Source organism: Cyprinodon tularosa, unplaced genomic scaffold (assembly GCF_016077235.1).
Source record: "Cyprinodon tularosa strain WSP-4 unplaced genomic scaffold, ASM1607723v1 ctg458, whole genome shotgun sequence".
NCBI lineage: Eukaryota > Metazoa > Chordata > Actinopteri > Cyprinodontiformes > Cyprinodontidae > Cyprinodon > Cyprinodon tularosa.
In genome coordinates this window covers 746,148-763,915 of record NW_024039183.1, presented here as the reverse complement: position 1 = coordinate 763,915, position 17,768 = coordinate 746,148, and the positions used below count along the sequence as shown (strand labels likewise).

The 17,768-nt window shown below is 36.6% G+C and overlaps 1 protein-coding gene across 2 annotated transcripts in view; it reads left to right on the top strand.

Moving 5' to 3' along the window:
- fstl5 (follistatin-like 5) overlaps positions 1 to 17,768 on the top strand; it is a 294,437-nt gene that overhangs the window by 221,985 nt on the left and 54,684 nt on the right. For both annotated transcript variants that reach the window (XM_038300837.1, XM_038300838.1), the window contains 2 exons: positions 10,566 to 10,727; positions 14,066 to 14,200. In XM_038300837.1, the coding sequence (XP_038156765.1) occupies positions 10,566 to 10,727; positions 14,066 to 14,200 (297 nt within the window). The remainder of the gene's footprint in view (positions 1 to 10,565; positions 10,728 to 14,065; positions 14,201 to 17,768) is intronic.

Genomic DNA, 17,768 nt, shown 5'->3' with positions numbered 1-17,768 from the left:
TGGATTTGCAGTGTCTAGTTGGGGTTAGAAAAAATATGCCTGCTGTGCAAGTAAAGACTAGAAAATAGGCAAAGGCTGGACACTGGCAACCATGCTGGCTGTTTTGATTGAATAGCAGTAAATTATCATAGATTTTACAGTACAGTATTTAAGTACAGTATCTAAACTGTAGACTGCAATGTGCACTGGATTCTGAGAATAGACTGCAAACAGCTAAAAACTATTTAACAGCATTTTAATATTTCAATATTTTTTCAAAGGTGATCCAATTCGAAGTTTCAACCCATGAATGGAGTAATAGAATAATATTATCAGAGTAATATTGTGATCACATCAAAGGCGTCCTGGGCATTGAAGGATCTGATTTACATGCAAAGTCTATGGTGAACGGCATCATAGAGTGTCGAAAGGTCCTGCATTGATTCCAAGCATTGAGAGCAAGGCATCCTGGTGGGTTAAGAAAATTTAAAGGTATAGTGGAGCATGTTTCTTTTTCTGGGAGGATAATCCAAACAAATGGTCCTCCAAATCGTCAATTATTCTGGTGAATTATTTATGAAAGGCTGTCCTAGATGCTTGTCCCCCTTTTCACCTACCTGTGGTGAGTCTGACATAGTGGAAAAAATTGTGGAAAGTAAGCTTGTATAAGCGATGCAAACAGCAACTTTTAAACAGAGTGAGCACAAAGAGAAATGGGCTTGCTCATGCTGGTGTCAGTGATGGGCGCCCCATCACTGACACTCTGGATAGGGAGAAACACAGGCGCAGGTAAGTGACCACGATAATGTGATAGAAGAAGATTATTAACGTGAGTCACTTACCTGGTTTAACAGTTCAGTCCATCCTCTCAGAGTGAGACAGGAACCAGCCGATGGACTGCCAACAAGATGCTGTGCGGAGCCACCCAGAGTGTCCCCAATGCAGTAGCCTCCGTGAAACAGGCAGATGTCCGATAGCCTGGGTGCCATTCCGAACTTAGTCCCGCCCACAAAGTTTGAGGTCGGGAAGTTCGGTCTGGCTCTGCTCCATAGTAGCGCGAGTATTATCGCCCACTGTCAGGCGATCCAATCAAATTGTCAGGGCGGGCTTTATACGATGATGGACAGATGACCAACAGTAACGTAATCAACCACGTGACCAATGCGCGCTTGGGTGACAACAATAATGGCTGCCGCTGGAGAGTTGAGGTGAGTAGTTTCTGCTATTAGGTCTGTTCTAGAAGATATCGACAGCAAATTAATTTTAAAAGAGGAACAGAGAAACGCGATCAAGGCTCATCTTCTTATTCTAGGCATGCAACTGCACGCTTTGATTTTTGTTGACAACAACTATGCGTCGCTTAACATACATCACGCAGTCCGTTGCTCTTATTGGTTGTAGGTCTATCCAATTGAGTGCAGAGGCATTTTTTTTCCTGGTCCGTTCAAAACACGCCCCATAATCACAGCTCTATGGAGCAGTATCAGACTCATATTCTGACTAGAATTGAGTCGGACTACGTCAGGCTAGATGTCCGAGCCAGGTCAAGGAAACAGTCCAGAATAAGAATTTTTCTGAGATCCAGAAGTCAGAAACCCGGTCAGGGGATCTGATCAGAGCAGGAGCAGAAAGATCCAGGAATCCACAGAGCGTTCAGGCAGAATCAGAGTTCCATGAGTCCAGTAGTGAGCTCAGGCAGAAACGCTCAGAAGGAAAACCTGTTCCAGAACCTTAAGGAACAGGTGAATTAGATGAATGATAATTAGTGACTGGGGATGGTCGGCAGGTGAGTGAAGTGAGCAATTAGGCCAGCTATCAGGGCAGCGAACATGACAAAAATAGAACTTCTAAGTACAAGGAGAACCTACTAGTCACTTCAAATGTCTGAGATCAGCAAAAGAAAAGGTTTAATTAGGACATCCTTGACTGGTAGATTTTTATCCTTTGCCGTGATTGGTTTGATTTAGAAAGAATCAATAAACACTATGTATAAATAAAAAAAATAAATATCTAAATCTCTTTTGACATTATTTTTTCTTAAATTTTATGCAATAAAAGGAAAGTTCCTATAAGTACTTTTTGCCAAATAACTCAAACATAAAGTACTAAGGTGAGAAAAGAAAGCAGGCATGCAGCACCTTTTCAGAAGAGAGAAGATGAGAAAAACTGTTGCAGATTTCCCTGAGGTTCCATAATACTTTTTACAAGTTCTGTCCCACATCTAATTTACTCTAGCATTTATATTTTTTTACCTTTGCTTTACAATTAAAAAGTACTGTTTCACCTCTGTGAGCTGGATGCAGACAGACTCCTATAGTACAGTACATCTCCATGGGACAATAATAACAGTGAATAAATGCTTTGTCATGGGGTAGGTTTGTTTGTCATACATGTGTATCTGTGGGTAAGTGTCCTAAGTGTTGTATTGCAGGGTATTGTTTATTAAACGCCATGGAAAAAGTGCTTGATGGAGCACTCTCTTATCGGTTCCCTCAACTCCAATGGATTTGACCAGCATTTTTTTTCTTTTTGTCCTAGAGTTTGATTTGATTGAAGCTTTGTAATAAGTCTTCCTGGACTTGTTGGAACTGTCCCAGTTGTGGGATGGTGAAGTGGTCCCCTGCCACAATGTTTTTGTGCATCTCTGCTCATCCTCTGAAGCAGCAAAGCAGACGGGAGCCTTGCTGAGTGATTGACGACCGGCTTGGGAGCTTTATGATGGAGCTGTCAGCCCTGCCGTGTCACGTTCTCCTGGCAGTAGCTCTCCTGATTCTCTCAGAAAGGCATCAGAATGCATTTTCTCCCATATCTTGTCGGAATCAAGTTTAGAGCAAAAAAAAAAAAATTAAAAAGTGCTGCTTTTACCCATTTTCAGGACAGTTTCAGGAGTGCACAGATTTTCTGTGGAATGAATGTATGTGATAGTGAAGATAGCCAGCCTTTATTAAATAATGAATGTAAGCAATGAATGATGGATAACTAATTATAAACCAGTACAGATATGACACATGTGCATGTTACCATCTGGCAGGCATTCATATTATGCTACTTCTTATAGATTGTTGTTTACTGAAATATGTGTGAAAGTGACAATGTTATTAAAAAGTTTTCTTCCAGTTTTTCATTTAAAAAGCAGTAGTTAGACTCAATCGGAGGGTCTGCAATGAATGAACCATTTATTGAAGAAAATAGAATTTGAAGAATAAATTGAATAAATAAATATATGTGCACAGCAACTCAGTTATTTATTATTTAAATCCATCATTGAAGTTTTTCAACAATTGGATTGGTCTAGACTTAATATAATTTTGCTTTTTAGACAAACCTGATATTTTATTGAACTTCTTTTAAAAATGACTTCCATGGCAGTGTGAACATAACATGAACATCAATTAGAGCATGATTTCTTCCACTGAATATGTGAAAAAAAATATAGCAACAAGGCATATATAATTGCCTTTAAGTGTTTAGCATTTGCTGTAAACAGAAGTTAACGTTCCCTATCTAATACTGACAACTGAACTGTGACCGTAGGGCTATGCAGAAAGCATTGCCTTTCAGAGCTCAGCTATTGCATTCAACATGCAAAAGATAAATCACAGAGGTTACTTTGTCTCCTTAAGCCAATTACTAAGACAGACTATTTCTACTGCAACCCATTTTACCAGGGAGTTCTTTAGTTTTATTGACATGGACTATAGACTGGACTGACTGGAGAACTTGCGCTACAGCTGGCGACATTGGTGACTTAGACAAACTTTATTGTAATTTTGTATACACAGAGTGTATACTCCTTATAGCAGGCATTAGTGAAGGGCCACACTGGCAGCTCATTCCACTGGGATACGACCCAGGCCTCCTGTTTGCAGGACGGGTGCACTTGAGCCAATATCCCCAGTGGACTGACACTTGTGATGCTACTTGTGTGTCAGATCTACAGGTGTGCAAGAAACTGCAACTAGAAAGGTTCCCGCTTGAGATTTCATTATGTATATAAAATTATGCAATTATTTGTGTTATTTTTTTAATGTGTTAAAATCGCTCCAGTCCTACTAATAATATTAAATAAAAAAATTGTATACATCATTCTAATATTTATTTATTTTTAGTTTACAACTAATAAAAATTAACATAAAAAACATTTAATGCAAAATAGATTAGATAAGTCACCAAAAAAAAGAAAAGAACAGTATATGTGACCGCCAAGTTGTATAAATGTTAGACAATAATGGCTAATGATTGCAAACCACGCCACCTAGTTAGACAAGCAACAAGAAATTTTGGGGGGTTTTTTTTGGTTAAATTTTACAATAAGTTATTACAATGTATAGTAGCAGTCTTTAAGTTCCCTTTACGCCTCTGGTTTCCAGCCAAGCATAAAAGCCTCCCAGTGAAGGAGCCATCATGGAAAGAGGGGAACTTTTAATCTGCTACTGCTGTAAATGAATGCATGACAGGGTCTAGATATAAAAACCAGTAGGCAAAGCAGTCTGTAAAATAAAAAGATAAGATAAAGGGCAACAGGAGCAGAAAAAGCCTTTCAGGATAAAAAAAAACAACCCAAGTCTTAACTAAAGAGGGGCGCTGTCCTCGTGTACACCATGTTCCTTCATGGTCTTTACCTCGAGCACTTGATTCTTTCCGGGTCCAGCTTTTCCTGGTGCCTTCTATTGTGCTTCTCAACCTCCTACTTTTACCCCTGCTTTTAAGCTCCATGCTCTTTGGTGCTCTGCTGATCAGGTTGTCCCCGGCTGTTGGCACCCTGGTTTCATCACGTATAATCCGCTCTCTTTTTTCTCTTCTCACGCCAGTAGAACTGATGGAGAACACTGTAGATAGTCAGTGGCAGTCTCTAGTCACATCATTGGTGGCAATGTCAACCTCGACAAAATCCACCAAAGAAAATTAATCAGTAAATGTAACCCTCAGCTCCAACCCAAATAAATCCAAAACAACAAATCAAATCAAAGCAAAAAAAAATAAAAAATTCCCAAACAACTCTCCAGACAGTCATTGAAACTCTCCAAAACGAGAAATTAGTCTCTAGAGATCATCAGATAGTGCTGTTTTAAAGCGCATTTCTGAAAGATTAAATGGATGGAAAAGTAGTGGTAATAGTCAGTTCATTATGAGACAACACACAAAAGAATATCCAGGACACCATACTGATGCTTTCCTTGTTGTTAAGCCAGTCTTGGCCCAAAGACATTTTTAGAGGTGTTTTACCATGTCCAACAACAAAAGGGACCAAACTCAGAGCTTAAGCAAGATTTAAGGCTGACAGTAAATTTCTCACAGAAATTAAGATCCTTGGATGAAGCTCCACTGGGTTTTTAAAATGGCCACAGTCAATGCAGCTGTTATGTTATACTTGATGTAATTTTAATCATTTTAGTTGTTAATAGTTTTAGCCACTTAAACTAATAATGATACCTATTCCTGAGAGAGTCACTTTTTTCTAGAAAACTGCTTGTTTTAACGAAACAATTATCCCAGTTCTCATGGGGTCAGCTAAGTTTGTTTTGAATCTAATTACATGCATTAGAAATGAATTTCAGTTCCTATAATGCTGCACTTAGCATTTAAATCGCACCCACCTCTTTTTTACAGCCATGTATACTCTATATCTGCTTTCTTTATTTTAATTCTTTACTTTTAACAACTATATCAGCCTGTCAGTGAAAGCAAGAAATTGCAGCCACAAATGAAGATGAATACAACGGCACGTGAATCTTCTCCCCCGCGCTCACAGTCACAAGGGGAAATTACAAACACAAGCTCCATCCTAATAATGAGCTGTTACTGAAGTAATTACCTTTATTGATATCTGTGGGTGGCCAATAGTAATCAAAGCCACACATATAAATTTTGTTTCCTCCCAAAAAAACTCTTTGCAGCACTCTTGTTGGTCAAATTGTAGCACTGTAGCAGTGGAGGTCTGTAAATAACTGTGGGCACTGTTTAATAATAAAAATAAAATAATGCATTTTAAACTTTTAATATGAACATTGATCATGTTCATATACTATGTGACGTTTTGTAGTGTCTCTGCAATATAATTTGAATAATTTGTTTGTCTATGTTTTTCCCTCCTGCTGTCTGGACTCTTCAAAACTGAAGACGACCTCTCCTTTATTGATGATCAGTCGTTCAATCATTTTGTTCTTATCAGCTTCCTTTTCTATAAATCAGTTGTTTCATGCCTTACAAAACAATTACCGCACCTTAAAATATTTTACGTTCCAACTACAAGTTTTCATAACTGGATATTAAAGTATTGTGTAACTGAACTGCATTCAAAAGTAGTTCCTAACATTTTACAAATCAATTTCTGAATAGTTTAGGATGCATTTAAGCCTTCTCCCTAAATTTTCTAGAGTCCTAGTCATACGGTGAATACAAACCATTTTTCTTTGTACTCTAAGTTTTATGAAACCAAATATTCTGTGAAGCCCGAACAGGTTTGATAGAACCTCATCTGTAATGTCAAACATGTGTTGTGGGTCTCTATGTACAACAGCAGTTCCAATAGACAGGGTTACAACTTTTTTTTTCTTCTGATGACTTGGAAAAAAGTCTTTTGTAGGATGCTCTTCAGTTAAAAAGTACACCCTATAGTAAAACGTCGTCATGCTTGCAAATCATCAGGAATATGATCCTACTTTGAAAAAACAGTTATGTAGTTCTTCACAGCAACAGACATCTGCATACTAGCTTAGGACCTTTTTTGTATGGTAAAATTTAGCATATTTTGCAGTTAAGTTTTGACATTTTAAGTTAATGAAGGCATTATTTATAGGAATAAAGAATTTTTTGGAGAACCCTTACTTTCCCTTATACATGAAAATGCTATTCAATTAAAAAAGGATAACAGAACCAGGGGCAGGAATCAGAGTCCAACAGAAAAACAGCAAACGAACCTGAACCAAGGAGACATCAGGGGTAAATCAAAACTAGAAGCCAGGGAGAGACGAGACAGGGCAGGCAGGTAACAGACAGGAAGCACGACTGGATGTTTGACGAGGATCCAGCAAACAGGAACTGAACAGGGAGGGCTTTTAAAGGGGACAGAGACAGAGAGAGAGCTGACGAGGAAATTGGCAACAGGTGCTTGGCAGGACAGAGAAACAGGAAGGGAGGACACAAGAGGGCAGCAGAGGACAACAAATGGATAACTAAGGAAAACAGGAACAATCAGACCAGGACCATGACAGTCTAATTCGATTTCCCTTTTTTTCCTCAGACGCAACTGTGTCAAGAGTTCTAGTTCTGTTCATATGCTTTTTCCATCCTATTTAACTGAGTTCAAGTCGTATAGAAGAAAAGGTCAAAATATTAGTGCCTAGATGTACAAAGCTGAAAGAGTTGTATCCCAATAGGCTACCACTGTTCTGACTGGACCGGATACATACAGATGCATGCAATGCTTTTCAGGTTATTATGCTGTAAAAGAAATATAGACTAATTTAAATTATTTTTCATTCACTTTCTAACTGACAAAAAAAAATTTACTAGTTTGTGCTGGTTTATCACATACTGTACAGTCCTGATAAAGTACTATTGCAGTTTAAAGCAACAAGGAGATAAAAATAATACATATATATATTATTGGGTATAAATGTTTTTTAAGAGTAATTGAAGCTTCTATTAAATACACAAAATAGTGAATTTCAGCTATTCATGCAGGTAAAGTGAGTTAAAAGATAGTTTCAGAGAACTCAAAAACTTGTATTGTGAATGTTGCAGATTAAACAGGTTCCTGACACGTAAAGAGGAATTTACTGACTCTAATATTCTTTACTTTTGTATACCAACAAAAAACCTTATCCTAACCTGCATGTAACTGCAATCCAATGATATCAATTTCGGATATTGTAGATCATGTAGGTTGAATTCCAGTGTCATTCTGAAAAAGCTTCATTGCTTTTTCCTCCCTGTCTTCCTGCTACACATGTATGTAAGGCTGAAGTTCTAATATACATGCATTAGTGTGTGTGTTATTTGCTTTTGTGTTTACCTTGGGGGGGGCTCGGAAAGTGTTCAGATTTACTCTAACCTTTTGTTAGATTCACCCAACAGCATAACCATGAGTGTACAGTGGGTATGGATATTTAATAGGTGAAAAGTTTTTATTTTTATTAAATCAGTTGAGCCAAAACTATAACAAACACTGTATGTCAATGTAAAAAAAAAATCACTGACGTAAGTACAAATATTTCAGGAAGATAGTATAAGCTTCGGGAGTTTTACCCACACAAAGTGATAAAAGTGCACCCTAAGAAATTAGAATTTCATGGAAGCTAATTTATCTAAAGAACTTTATTATACTACTCAGGGACTAATATCTGCTTATTGTAAATATAAAGAATAATCAAAGCTTTGATTTATTATGTAAGTTCAACACAACAATGATTTTAACACCATTAATTTTTAATAACCATTTTATGCCTGACATAATCGTTGGAAAACTGCTGATTAAGCAGATTCTTTATGGCAGCATCATCTATAAAGAAACTAAGAAACAAATGGTTATTAGGAAATAAGGATGATGTAGCAAGTTAATGAAAAATTATTTACAAAGTCACTGGGAATGATAAAAAGCAGCAGAAATTATGAATCAGCTTTTACAATGGCTCCTTTCAAAACTTTGGGTGAAAAGTTATGGATGATGTGTTACAACTAAATATATGCATTTGTAGTAAATTTATGATTTATAATTGAAGAGAAAATGAGATGCCAACAATGTTAATGTGCTAAATGCTATTATTAAAGAAAATGTGCTTTAAAATTAACTTCAGAAGAAACAAACTTTTATGCCAGTTTATGCACTGATGCAGTAACAGATGCAGACAATGTGTTGAGGACACACTCTGTAAGGAGTATGGACATACCCCATTGGAGCTCCCATTTCTGTAACCTCTCTTTTTGCTTTTATAAAATATTATTGTTTTCTGATTAAATAAATTCTGTTTTCTGTGGGGGTACCGCATATTGATTAAAGTAAAGAAAAAAAACTATTGAAAGATACTTGAAAGATATGAATGTTTACAATAAATTGATATGAGTTTCAGTTTAGTGGGATTACAATAAACTATTTGACCATTATCTGTAATATAGACACAAACACAATGACACCTAACAAGAAAATAAAGATGGTTTACAGCACACAACGCAGATAAATTGGCACCACTAAGAATTTGTATGATGTGGTCTTTGCAAACATTAAAAATTCACTATAAGCAGTTGGCTGCTGGGATGTAAAAAGGAAATGATAAGCTAGACCTAAATAGGTGTTTTTTATTCAAGCAGTGTTTTTAAAAGGCATCAAAAGAATCACGTTAACTGGAGAACCTGTGTGGTGGTTATTGGGAAAGATTTTGCAGTGGCAGCCCTTGTGGCCCTTAGTGGACTCTCTTGGCAGATATGATGATGCAAACTCCAAAACCTCAGTGTGCTGTGATTACCAGATGGTTGTGGCAGCAATCTTAGTCCTTTCATTCACCTGGCTGAGTAAAGACTTCCTCCTACAACACATCCACAGGAAATGGCCTCTAAAGCATGCCTGCCTTCTCAGCTGATGCCAAAACCTGTATTTATGTCATGCACTCATACCTCTGAAGTCTGTTTCTGAAAACAAAGGGGGAAAAAAGGGACACTGATTTGGGTCACTGAAGGTTTAAAGGGATTGCTCAAAACAAGATAGTGGGATAGAGATTTCATGTCTCTATGCAAACAGACGCCAGGTTGTCATGCTTATTTGTGAAACGTTGTGGAACGAATCAGGTTGTTTTTAAAGCATTTATTTGTCCCTGTCTCGGTCCCAGTCACAATTTATTTCAGATAAACTTTCTTTTTGAAAAGGTTTATCATTGTTATGCTATTTAAAAAGTGCATCTCCCTTTAGAGGATTATTCAAATTCAGGCTTTTGATATTCCCCCTGTTTTCTGGACTAAAATTTTAACAAGCCAGCCCCAGGCTATAGCACAAAACTTGTGGCTTCGTCTCAGCCAATGCATAAATGAATATTATTTATCCATTTGAGTGGATTATTGATTTATGCTAATATGTGGAAACTAGAGATACAGTATGAAGGTTCGTTTTATTTATTTGTTTTGCTTTGGGGGATATTTAACCCTTGAAACCCTGGCATGAACCTCACGGACATTCCAAACAGTGTAACACCCGCTGTTTATTTAGTTTTCGCCTGTGCCCCTCTCACAAGTTTTGTTTTTTTCTGCTTCGTTCCACTCATCTCCTTCTTGACAAAATGTTACAGGAAATCAATAGAAGACCAAGCAAAATCAATAGAATCAGAACAACAGTTTGCTCCTTTTTTATCTGTCTGATGCATTTGATTGCATGAATCACATTAATCTTATCTAAGCATGTTTACTAATGCGCACTCAAACCTATTGATAATAGATGCTAATGAAGGGCCATGCATTTCCTTAACTTCTTATCTAAAACATCTTGTTTGATAAGGTTTCCAAACTTCTTATGTGACAATACTGATGTAAACAACAGAGAGGCACAAAGCATTACTTATGTTAACCATGTTGTTATCTCTTTTCCTGTCACCTTCCAGTCCCTCCTGTCATCAGAGTTTACCCAGAGAGCCAAGCCCGGGAGCCAGGAGTCACTGCCAGCCTGCGGTGTCACGCCGAGGGTATCCCCAGTCCACAACTCTCTTGGCTCAAGAATGGCATGGACATAAAGACCAAGCTGTCCAAACAGCTTACTCTGCAAGGTAAACACAAGCCCTAATTTTTAAAATATACTCTGAGTATATTTTAGTTTTGTTCGCCATATCCACTGCAGACGGTGTTGAGCTAAAATATAAAAATGTGATCAGTGGTAGAGGGGTCCATCACTAGAATAGATATAACCCGCCTGTACATATAAAAGGTTTACGCATATGTAGGGCTGCAACTAACGATTATTTTGTAAATCGATTAATCTGCCAATTATTTTTCCACTAATTGATTAATAAATAATCGGATAGCAAAAGGTTCCTTAAAGAAGATTTTTTTTGCTAAATTAAACCAGAAATCTTAAATCCAAAATATTTTTATATTTTCTTACAATTTTGATATAACTGCTCTAAGTGGGTTGTTACAAATTAGTTGATATGTCAATAATCAATTAATCATTAGTTGCTCCAGCCGTACTCCTGAATGATGAGTTCCTGAATAAAGCATTATAGTCAGAGGTGGGTACAATAATCAAACATTTTCCTAACAGGAGCACTCTATATATTTCTATCTAAGTAGAGAAAAGTAGAGATCCAAAATGATTGTCAAGATAGTGTTAAAAGCTATTTGGAAAAAGATATTGATCATTATATTTTATTTTATTTATGAGACCATGAAACCAGACCGAATAAAATAAAAAGTTAGGTGGGTTTACGATCAGGACTAAGTCCTTACTTCCTGAGGAACATGTTAGTCTCAAGTTTTAGGATCCGATCTATAGTCCAGACTAAGAAGCCCCATGTCAAGTTCAAGTCTTATGTATCAAGGCATTAATAAGTGATATTGAGCTATCCCTTGAGCACCAAATAGATTAAAGGAGAAGTTCGGTTTTTTACACTTTAAGCCCATTTTCTGTAGTGTCCAGGATGAAATCGAATGATCGACACCAAAAGTTTGACAATTGCTCCTGTCTCTGCTTTTTGGCTCATTTAGAATCAACCCCTGGCTGCTTCATAATGGCTGCCATAGTGCATGTCGGATAATGTCCTTAAAACAACCTTAAACATTTTTTTTTTTAAATATGCTACTCACCGTGTCGTCAGCGCTGTTCAATGACGTTCCAAAAAAAGTTTCGTGAAGAAAAACCGTTCCTGTCTTGTTTTATTTAGCATTTTGTAAATCCCATTGAGTTCTGTAGGAATAGTCAATATTCCCCTGCCACTGGAAACGGAAATGGGGCCTGTTTACACAGTTGTAGTCTTTTCGCTTCACTCTGTGTACTCCGACGTCGAGAATCAAGAATCCACCTTTCGTATTCCATTTTCAGAGTTTTTTAAAGTGTTTAACAGAGACGTTAGCACCTCGACGTCGGAGTACACAGAGTGAAGCGAAAAGACTACAACTGTGTAAACAGGCCCTATTTCCGTTTCCGGTGGCAGCGGAATATTGACTATTCCAACAGAACTCAATGGGATTTACAAAATGCTAAATAAAACACTACAGGAACGTTTTTTCTTTACGAAACTTTTTTTGGAACGTCATTGAACAGCGCTGACGACACGGTGAGTAGCATATTTTAAAAAAAGAACGTTTAAGGTTGTTTTAAGGACATTATCCGACATGCACTATGGCAGCCATTATGAAGCAGCCAGGGGTTGATTCTAAATGAGCCAAAAAGCAGAGACAGGACCAATTGTCAAACTTTTGGTGTCGATCATTCGATTTCATCCTGGACACTACAGAAAATGGGCTTAAAGTGTAAAAAACCGAACTTCTCCTTTAAATGAAAATAATATAGGCAGATTATGATTTTTGTATGGCATGTTTTTAACCTTAATGATAGCATTACATCATTTCAAGTTAAGATGCTGTTGTCACAAGTCATTGGTACTGAAGTCAAAGCTGAAGCACAGGTCTTTTTTAAAGTACACATTCAGTGTTAAATAATCCTATCTTTAACTTTATTAAGACTTAGATCAAGTTATCACGCCACATTATGTATATATACAGTATATATATATATATATATATATATATATATATATATATATATATATATATATATATATATATATATATAAACTAGTTGCAAAATAGAATGTGAAGTCTCTATTCATAGCATTTTTTTTACTAAAGCAATGTAAATGCCCTCCAGTTTACTTATACACACGGAACCAGTTATATAACACTGTCTCCTGAACAAAGTATGGGGAACTGCTGAATTTACTCAGATTTTTCAAAGAATACATAAAAAAAAGAAAAAGACCCATATTGTACCTCAGTGGGGACACTCTGGTGTACCAGCAATCTGCAAAGTGACAGGTAAATGGAAGCATTCAGATACACCCAAAGGTAAAAGTTTAAAACTAAAAATAAGAACAGTCTTTGCAGAAGGCGCAAATTCAAAGCCTGAGAGCAAAATACTGCGCAGTTATCAAAAATAGCATACTCACATTTAAAGGAATGTGCAAATTAGTCAGACGATTTAAGAAAATGTACTAAATGTGCATTTATATTTGTCCCCACAAAAACAGACATGAAAGAAAGCTCACATATGATACATCAACAGCAGGTCTTGTTCTTGTCGTCTTTGTATGTAAATACGGGCCATGTTTTTATAAAATTTAAGTAGAAACAGAATGAATACCCTCACTGATTGAACTTCACATTCATTTTAATTGCACATATTTCTATAATTTAGTTACTCAGTTAAGATCATGCATGTTATGGGCATTGGGCGTCTGTGTTCTAATTCTGTACTGCACCACCTAGTACATTATTTGTCATGTAGTCATGGGGAAAACAGTGGTTGATGTGGTTATAGTGATGTTGAGGAGAAATATATGTCTCACTGAGGAAATTGAATAAGCCAGTCACAGTTGACAGATGGGGTGTACCAAAGCCTCTGTCATGTTATAGGAAAACGTGTCAAATTTGCAGCTCTTTGTAACTCAGTATGGATGAAAACAAAACTTTGTAGACAACATTATTATTTCTATAATGTTTTCCTGTATTCATATTCTAGAACCAAATATAATTTTCTTACTAAGATCTTAGACCTGCTATAGCCTCAATGATGCAGTAATATGTAGTTTTCTTTTGTTTTTGTACTGCCTTTTGTTTAAAATGTGTACAGATTCTACTTGTTGATAACACAAACTTAAATTCAGACTTTTAGAAACATCAGTAAAGGGTTCTCGTTCTGTTCTTCCCAGAGGCATGGATATTAACTTTCTTACTTTGAACTACGGCCTTTAGAATTCTCCCTGAAGCAAAATTATCTGGTTGTTACATAATGGCACCTAAGATGGCAAGATGGGAGTCTACTTTTATGTCTTTCTGGAAAGCAAACACTTTGCCCCTTTTTGTAAGTCCTCTCTGCTCTTCTTCAAAGCTAATGGAAGTGAGGTGCACATCAGCAACGTGCACTTTGAAGACACTGGGGCCTATACCTGCATAGCCAAGAACGAAGCCGGTGTGGACGAGGACATCTCTTCCCTGTTTGTGGAGGACTCGGCTCGCAAAACCTGTATGTATTAATCATGAAGCCAGCTTTAGTTTGTTTTCCTCTTTTATTCAGTCAGTATAGTGGAGTGCAAATAAAGCTTCTAAAAGCTTTTTCTTTGCTTCCATCATTTTGTTATTTTTTGATGCACAAACACTGTCTACCAGGTCAGTTTTCTCTGGTTTGTCGTTTCATCTATATATATATTGCTTACTTTGAAATAGTTTAGTTTCACTTTTTTGCATTTTCATTTTGGATGAAATTAGGCTTCCCCCAGTCAAACTTATTGTTGGGATGTGCTTGGTTTCTGAACAAATGTCTATGCCTATAAACAGTAAACATGGAAATGTATGCCTTAAGAAAACAAAAGAGAACCAAGGGCAGAGCTAAGGACCTTACAGGGTTATATCCAGCCAACCTTAGACCACCGTTGGCCATCGATGTGCCTCAGGTAATTTGTTCTTCCTAAAATTTCCACATTTTGGAGCAAGCATTATCCATTTAAAACAAACGGATGCACCAGAGATATTTTGATTGAATATCCTTTCAATCTCCATCTTAAACTATAATTTATTAACTGACAACAAAAATATATTAATAATTCATTGATATTAATATATTAGCATTAGAATTGATAAACAGATAATCCATGCTCCTTTAGGAACTAGTTTTTGTATGTATTTTTTGTGGGTATATGCAGTAATCTAGTTATAATGTTGCTATGTCCAAAATCAAATGCCTTAAAGAGAACAGTTATTTATCCTGCCATCAGTTTTTTAAATAATTGCTCACTGAATATACGTGAACTGGATAGTAAAGTATCTTTTAATTATTACTTGAGAATGCATTATTTAAATTTGTGAGTAGTGAATTAAGATATTTATTGTATGAAAGTGAGAATTAATGTAATAGATATGAATTTAATAACTTATTCTGAATGGTTTCTGAGGAGATCTATAATAATGTCTGTAATGTTTGATTAAGTGATTTTTGTTTTGTCTTGTGGACCCCAGGAAGACCAGCTCATCCCACTTTGGTGACAGCTAATGGGGATCCTTTAAACAATAAACAATCTAGAATAGATAAAGAACCAGTGCTTAACCACTGTAATGTGTTGATGCAGAACCAATTAAGAAAGCATAGAGGATTTAATATTTGTATGATTTATTAGCAAGGTTCTCAATGCAAATCTAGAGTGTCTACAGTGTTTTATCTTGGAAAGAGGATCAGTTGAAAGTATTTTTCCCAGCGAGGAGGAGAAGTTGTGAGAGATACGCTTGTTAGCATTAGCTCAAAGATTCAGAAAACTAGCTTTGAGGGATTTAAATTGTAATTGGACTGAATTTGGATTTAGTGCTTTCCTAAACATACTGACAACTTAAAGCCCTTTACGCTATAGCTACATTCACCCTTACTCACTCACTACTATGCACACATTTATACAACTCTTTGCAGATCAAAATCCCAACTTCACTTAGGTTCATGCTCTTTTTGGGAGTTCTAGGGCAAAAATCGTTATCTGCGCAAAAATATCCATTATCATCCCACAACAGCCCCTCTGTTTCCCCATGTTTCCATTTTGTCTTTTTGTTTTCTACTTGTAGAGTTAGAATAGTTCAGTGGATTGATCTTATTCTGAGATTTTTGTTCCCATTTGGACTGTTAAATTCAGAATCTTGGTGCAGAGACCTCTACAGTGTCAGGCCAGCCTTCCTTCTTGTGGAATCATTCCTTTGAGCCACTTGGTTTCAGTATCCAAAGATTTTGTGTGCTGTATACTGTGACTGATGTGAGAGTACACATTGACTTTAATTATATGGATTCTTTGCTGCACCCTCACCTCAACTGCACCACCGTCAGTGTGAGCTCAGCCTTGGACAAAGAAACAGTTGCAGCCAATAAATATTATCAAAACTTAATATTTAGGAAGAGATTAAGATGACCTAAAGATATCTAATGACAGACACATTCAGAAATATAGTACTGGAAGTGTACAGTAGACAAGTACAAACAACTTTAAAAGAAAGCATTTTCTTCATAAACTTAATGCAGACAAACAACAACTGCCGTTGTCTCAATGGTCTGGCTGTTAACTACCAGCAGAAATGAAATGTTGGAAACATTGCAGGAGCTGTGATTTCTCCCCCTCATATAAGATTTGATTCACACCATACATTACTTGTATGTATTGAAAAATTTCTGAGCATATTTTTACAGAATAATACATTTGACCATTAACTTGACTGCTGTGATGAATGATTCTCAGGCTTCATCCATTGTATTTAAATTATTAAAATTATGACTTTTTAAAAAATATATATTATTCCAAAACATAGTGGTACCAAAAAGCAATTCTTTATTATTGTTAAAAATAATTGTGTTTTGTTTTTTCCTTTTTTTTTTTTTTTTCGTTACTTTGTCACCATTAAATTTAACACACTGTTTGTGAAACAAGCTACCTTATTTATATCTGGAAGCATTTCTTAGCAAACAATCTCGCCTTGTTCTTTCCTCATGAGAAGAATTGCACACAGTAATTAGCTTTGACCTTCTTAGAAATGTCAGAATTTGTCTTAGGGGCATTCATCCAGTCGTTAGCGTGCTCAATGTGTTCTGTGGGTAATTAGGGCTCTCAGTTGGTACAAGCATTGCAACTTTGCAGTCAGGTCATATATCACGTGTTCACTGTCCCAGACCTGTGTAAAAACCAAATATGTTTAGATGTGATCCCTGTAGAGTAGAGCTTCCTCTGCCCTGCCTGTCAGACATCAGAGGGTCAGCCTCGATGAGGTCACATGTTGCCCCATTCGCTTTGAAGCTTTTGAAGATCTACCGAAGGCTAAAATGATGCTCAAAGTTAGATATGGTAGACCCTCTTTTGGAGAGGAAAAACCCCGAAAGACAGACTTCAAAGGGATGTCAGAGGATCGACAGTCAGGGTTTGTACAGCTGCTTTAAAAAAAGAATAAACATACTTTATTACAGATGTTGTGCTGTGTACGTAATATCTGTCAGCCTAAATACATGACCCTTTCTAGTTTTCCTGTGACATCACCTACCACATTCGCAAAAAACTGAAGGGAACTACTGGAAGCTGATCATCAGTTTTGCCAGAATAGCTGTCAAGGTAAGCCTGCAGCAACAGTGGGCTGTCAGTCCTTGCTGCCTGCAGCCCTTTGCTGCAAGGATTCTGCTCATCTGATCCCAGGAAATATCAGTCTTAGCTTAAAAGCTGTTTTGTACTTTACATTTAATCAACAAATGCCACAAAAATAGCATAAAGTTTATTAATGCATCCCTAGATCATAAACCTTTTGTCATTTGAATGCTAATTTAAACACATCAGAAAATGTTAATTATTGCAGCTAATTACTTTACAAGTTAATCATTTTTATTTTCATATGCATTGCTGTTGCGCCTGCATCTCTTAAGCTGGGAGAATTATGCAAAACAACTAATTTGTTTTTAATTTCTATTAACCAGATTAAAATTGAATAATTTTTTGCTCTAAAACATATCAGGAACCATTTAATGCTGGTGTTTGATCTGCAATCATATTTATAGCAGCAGGAAAGTTTGGTTCTTCTCATAC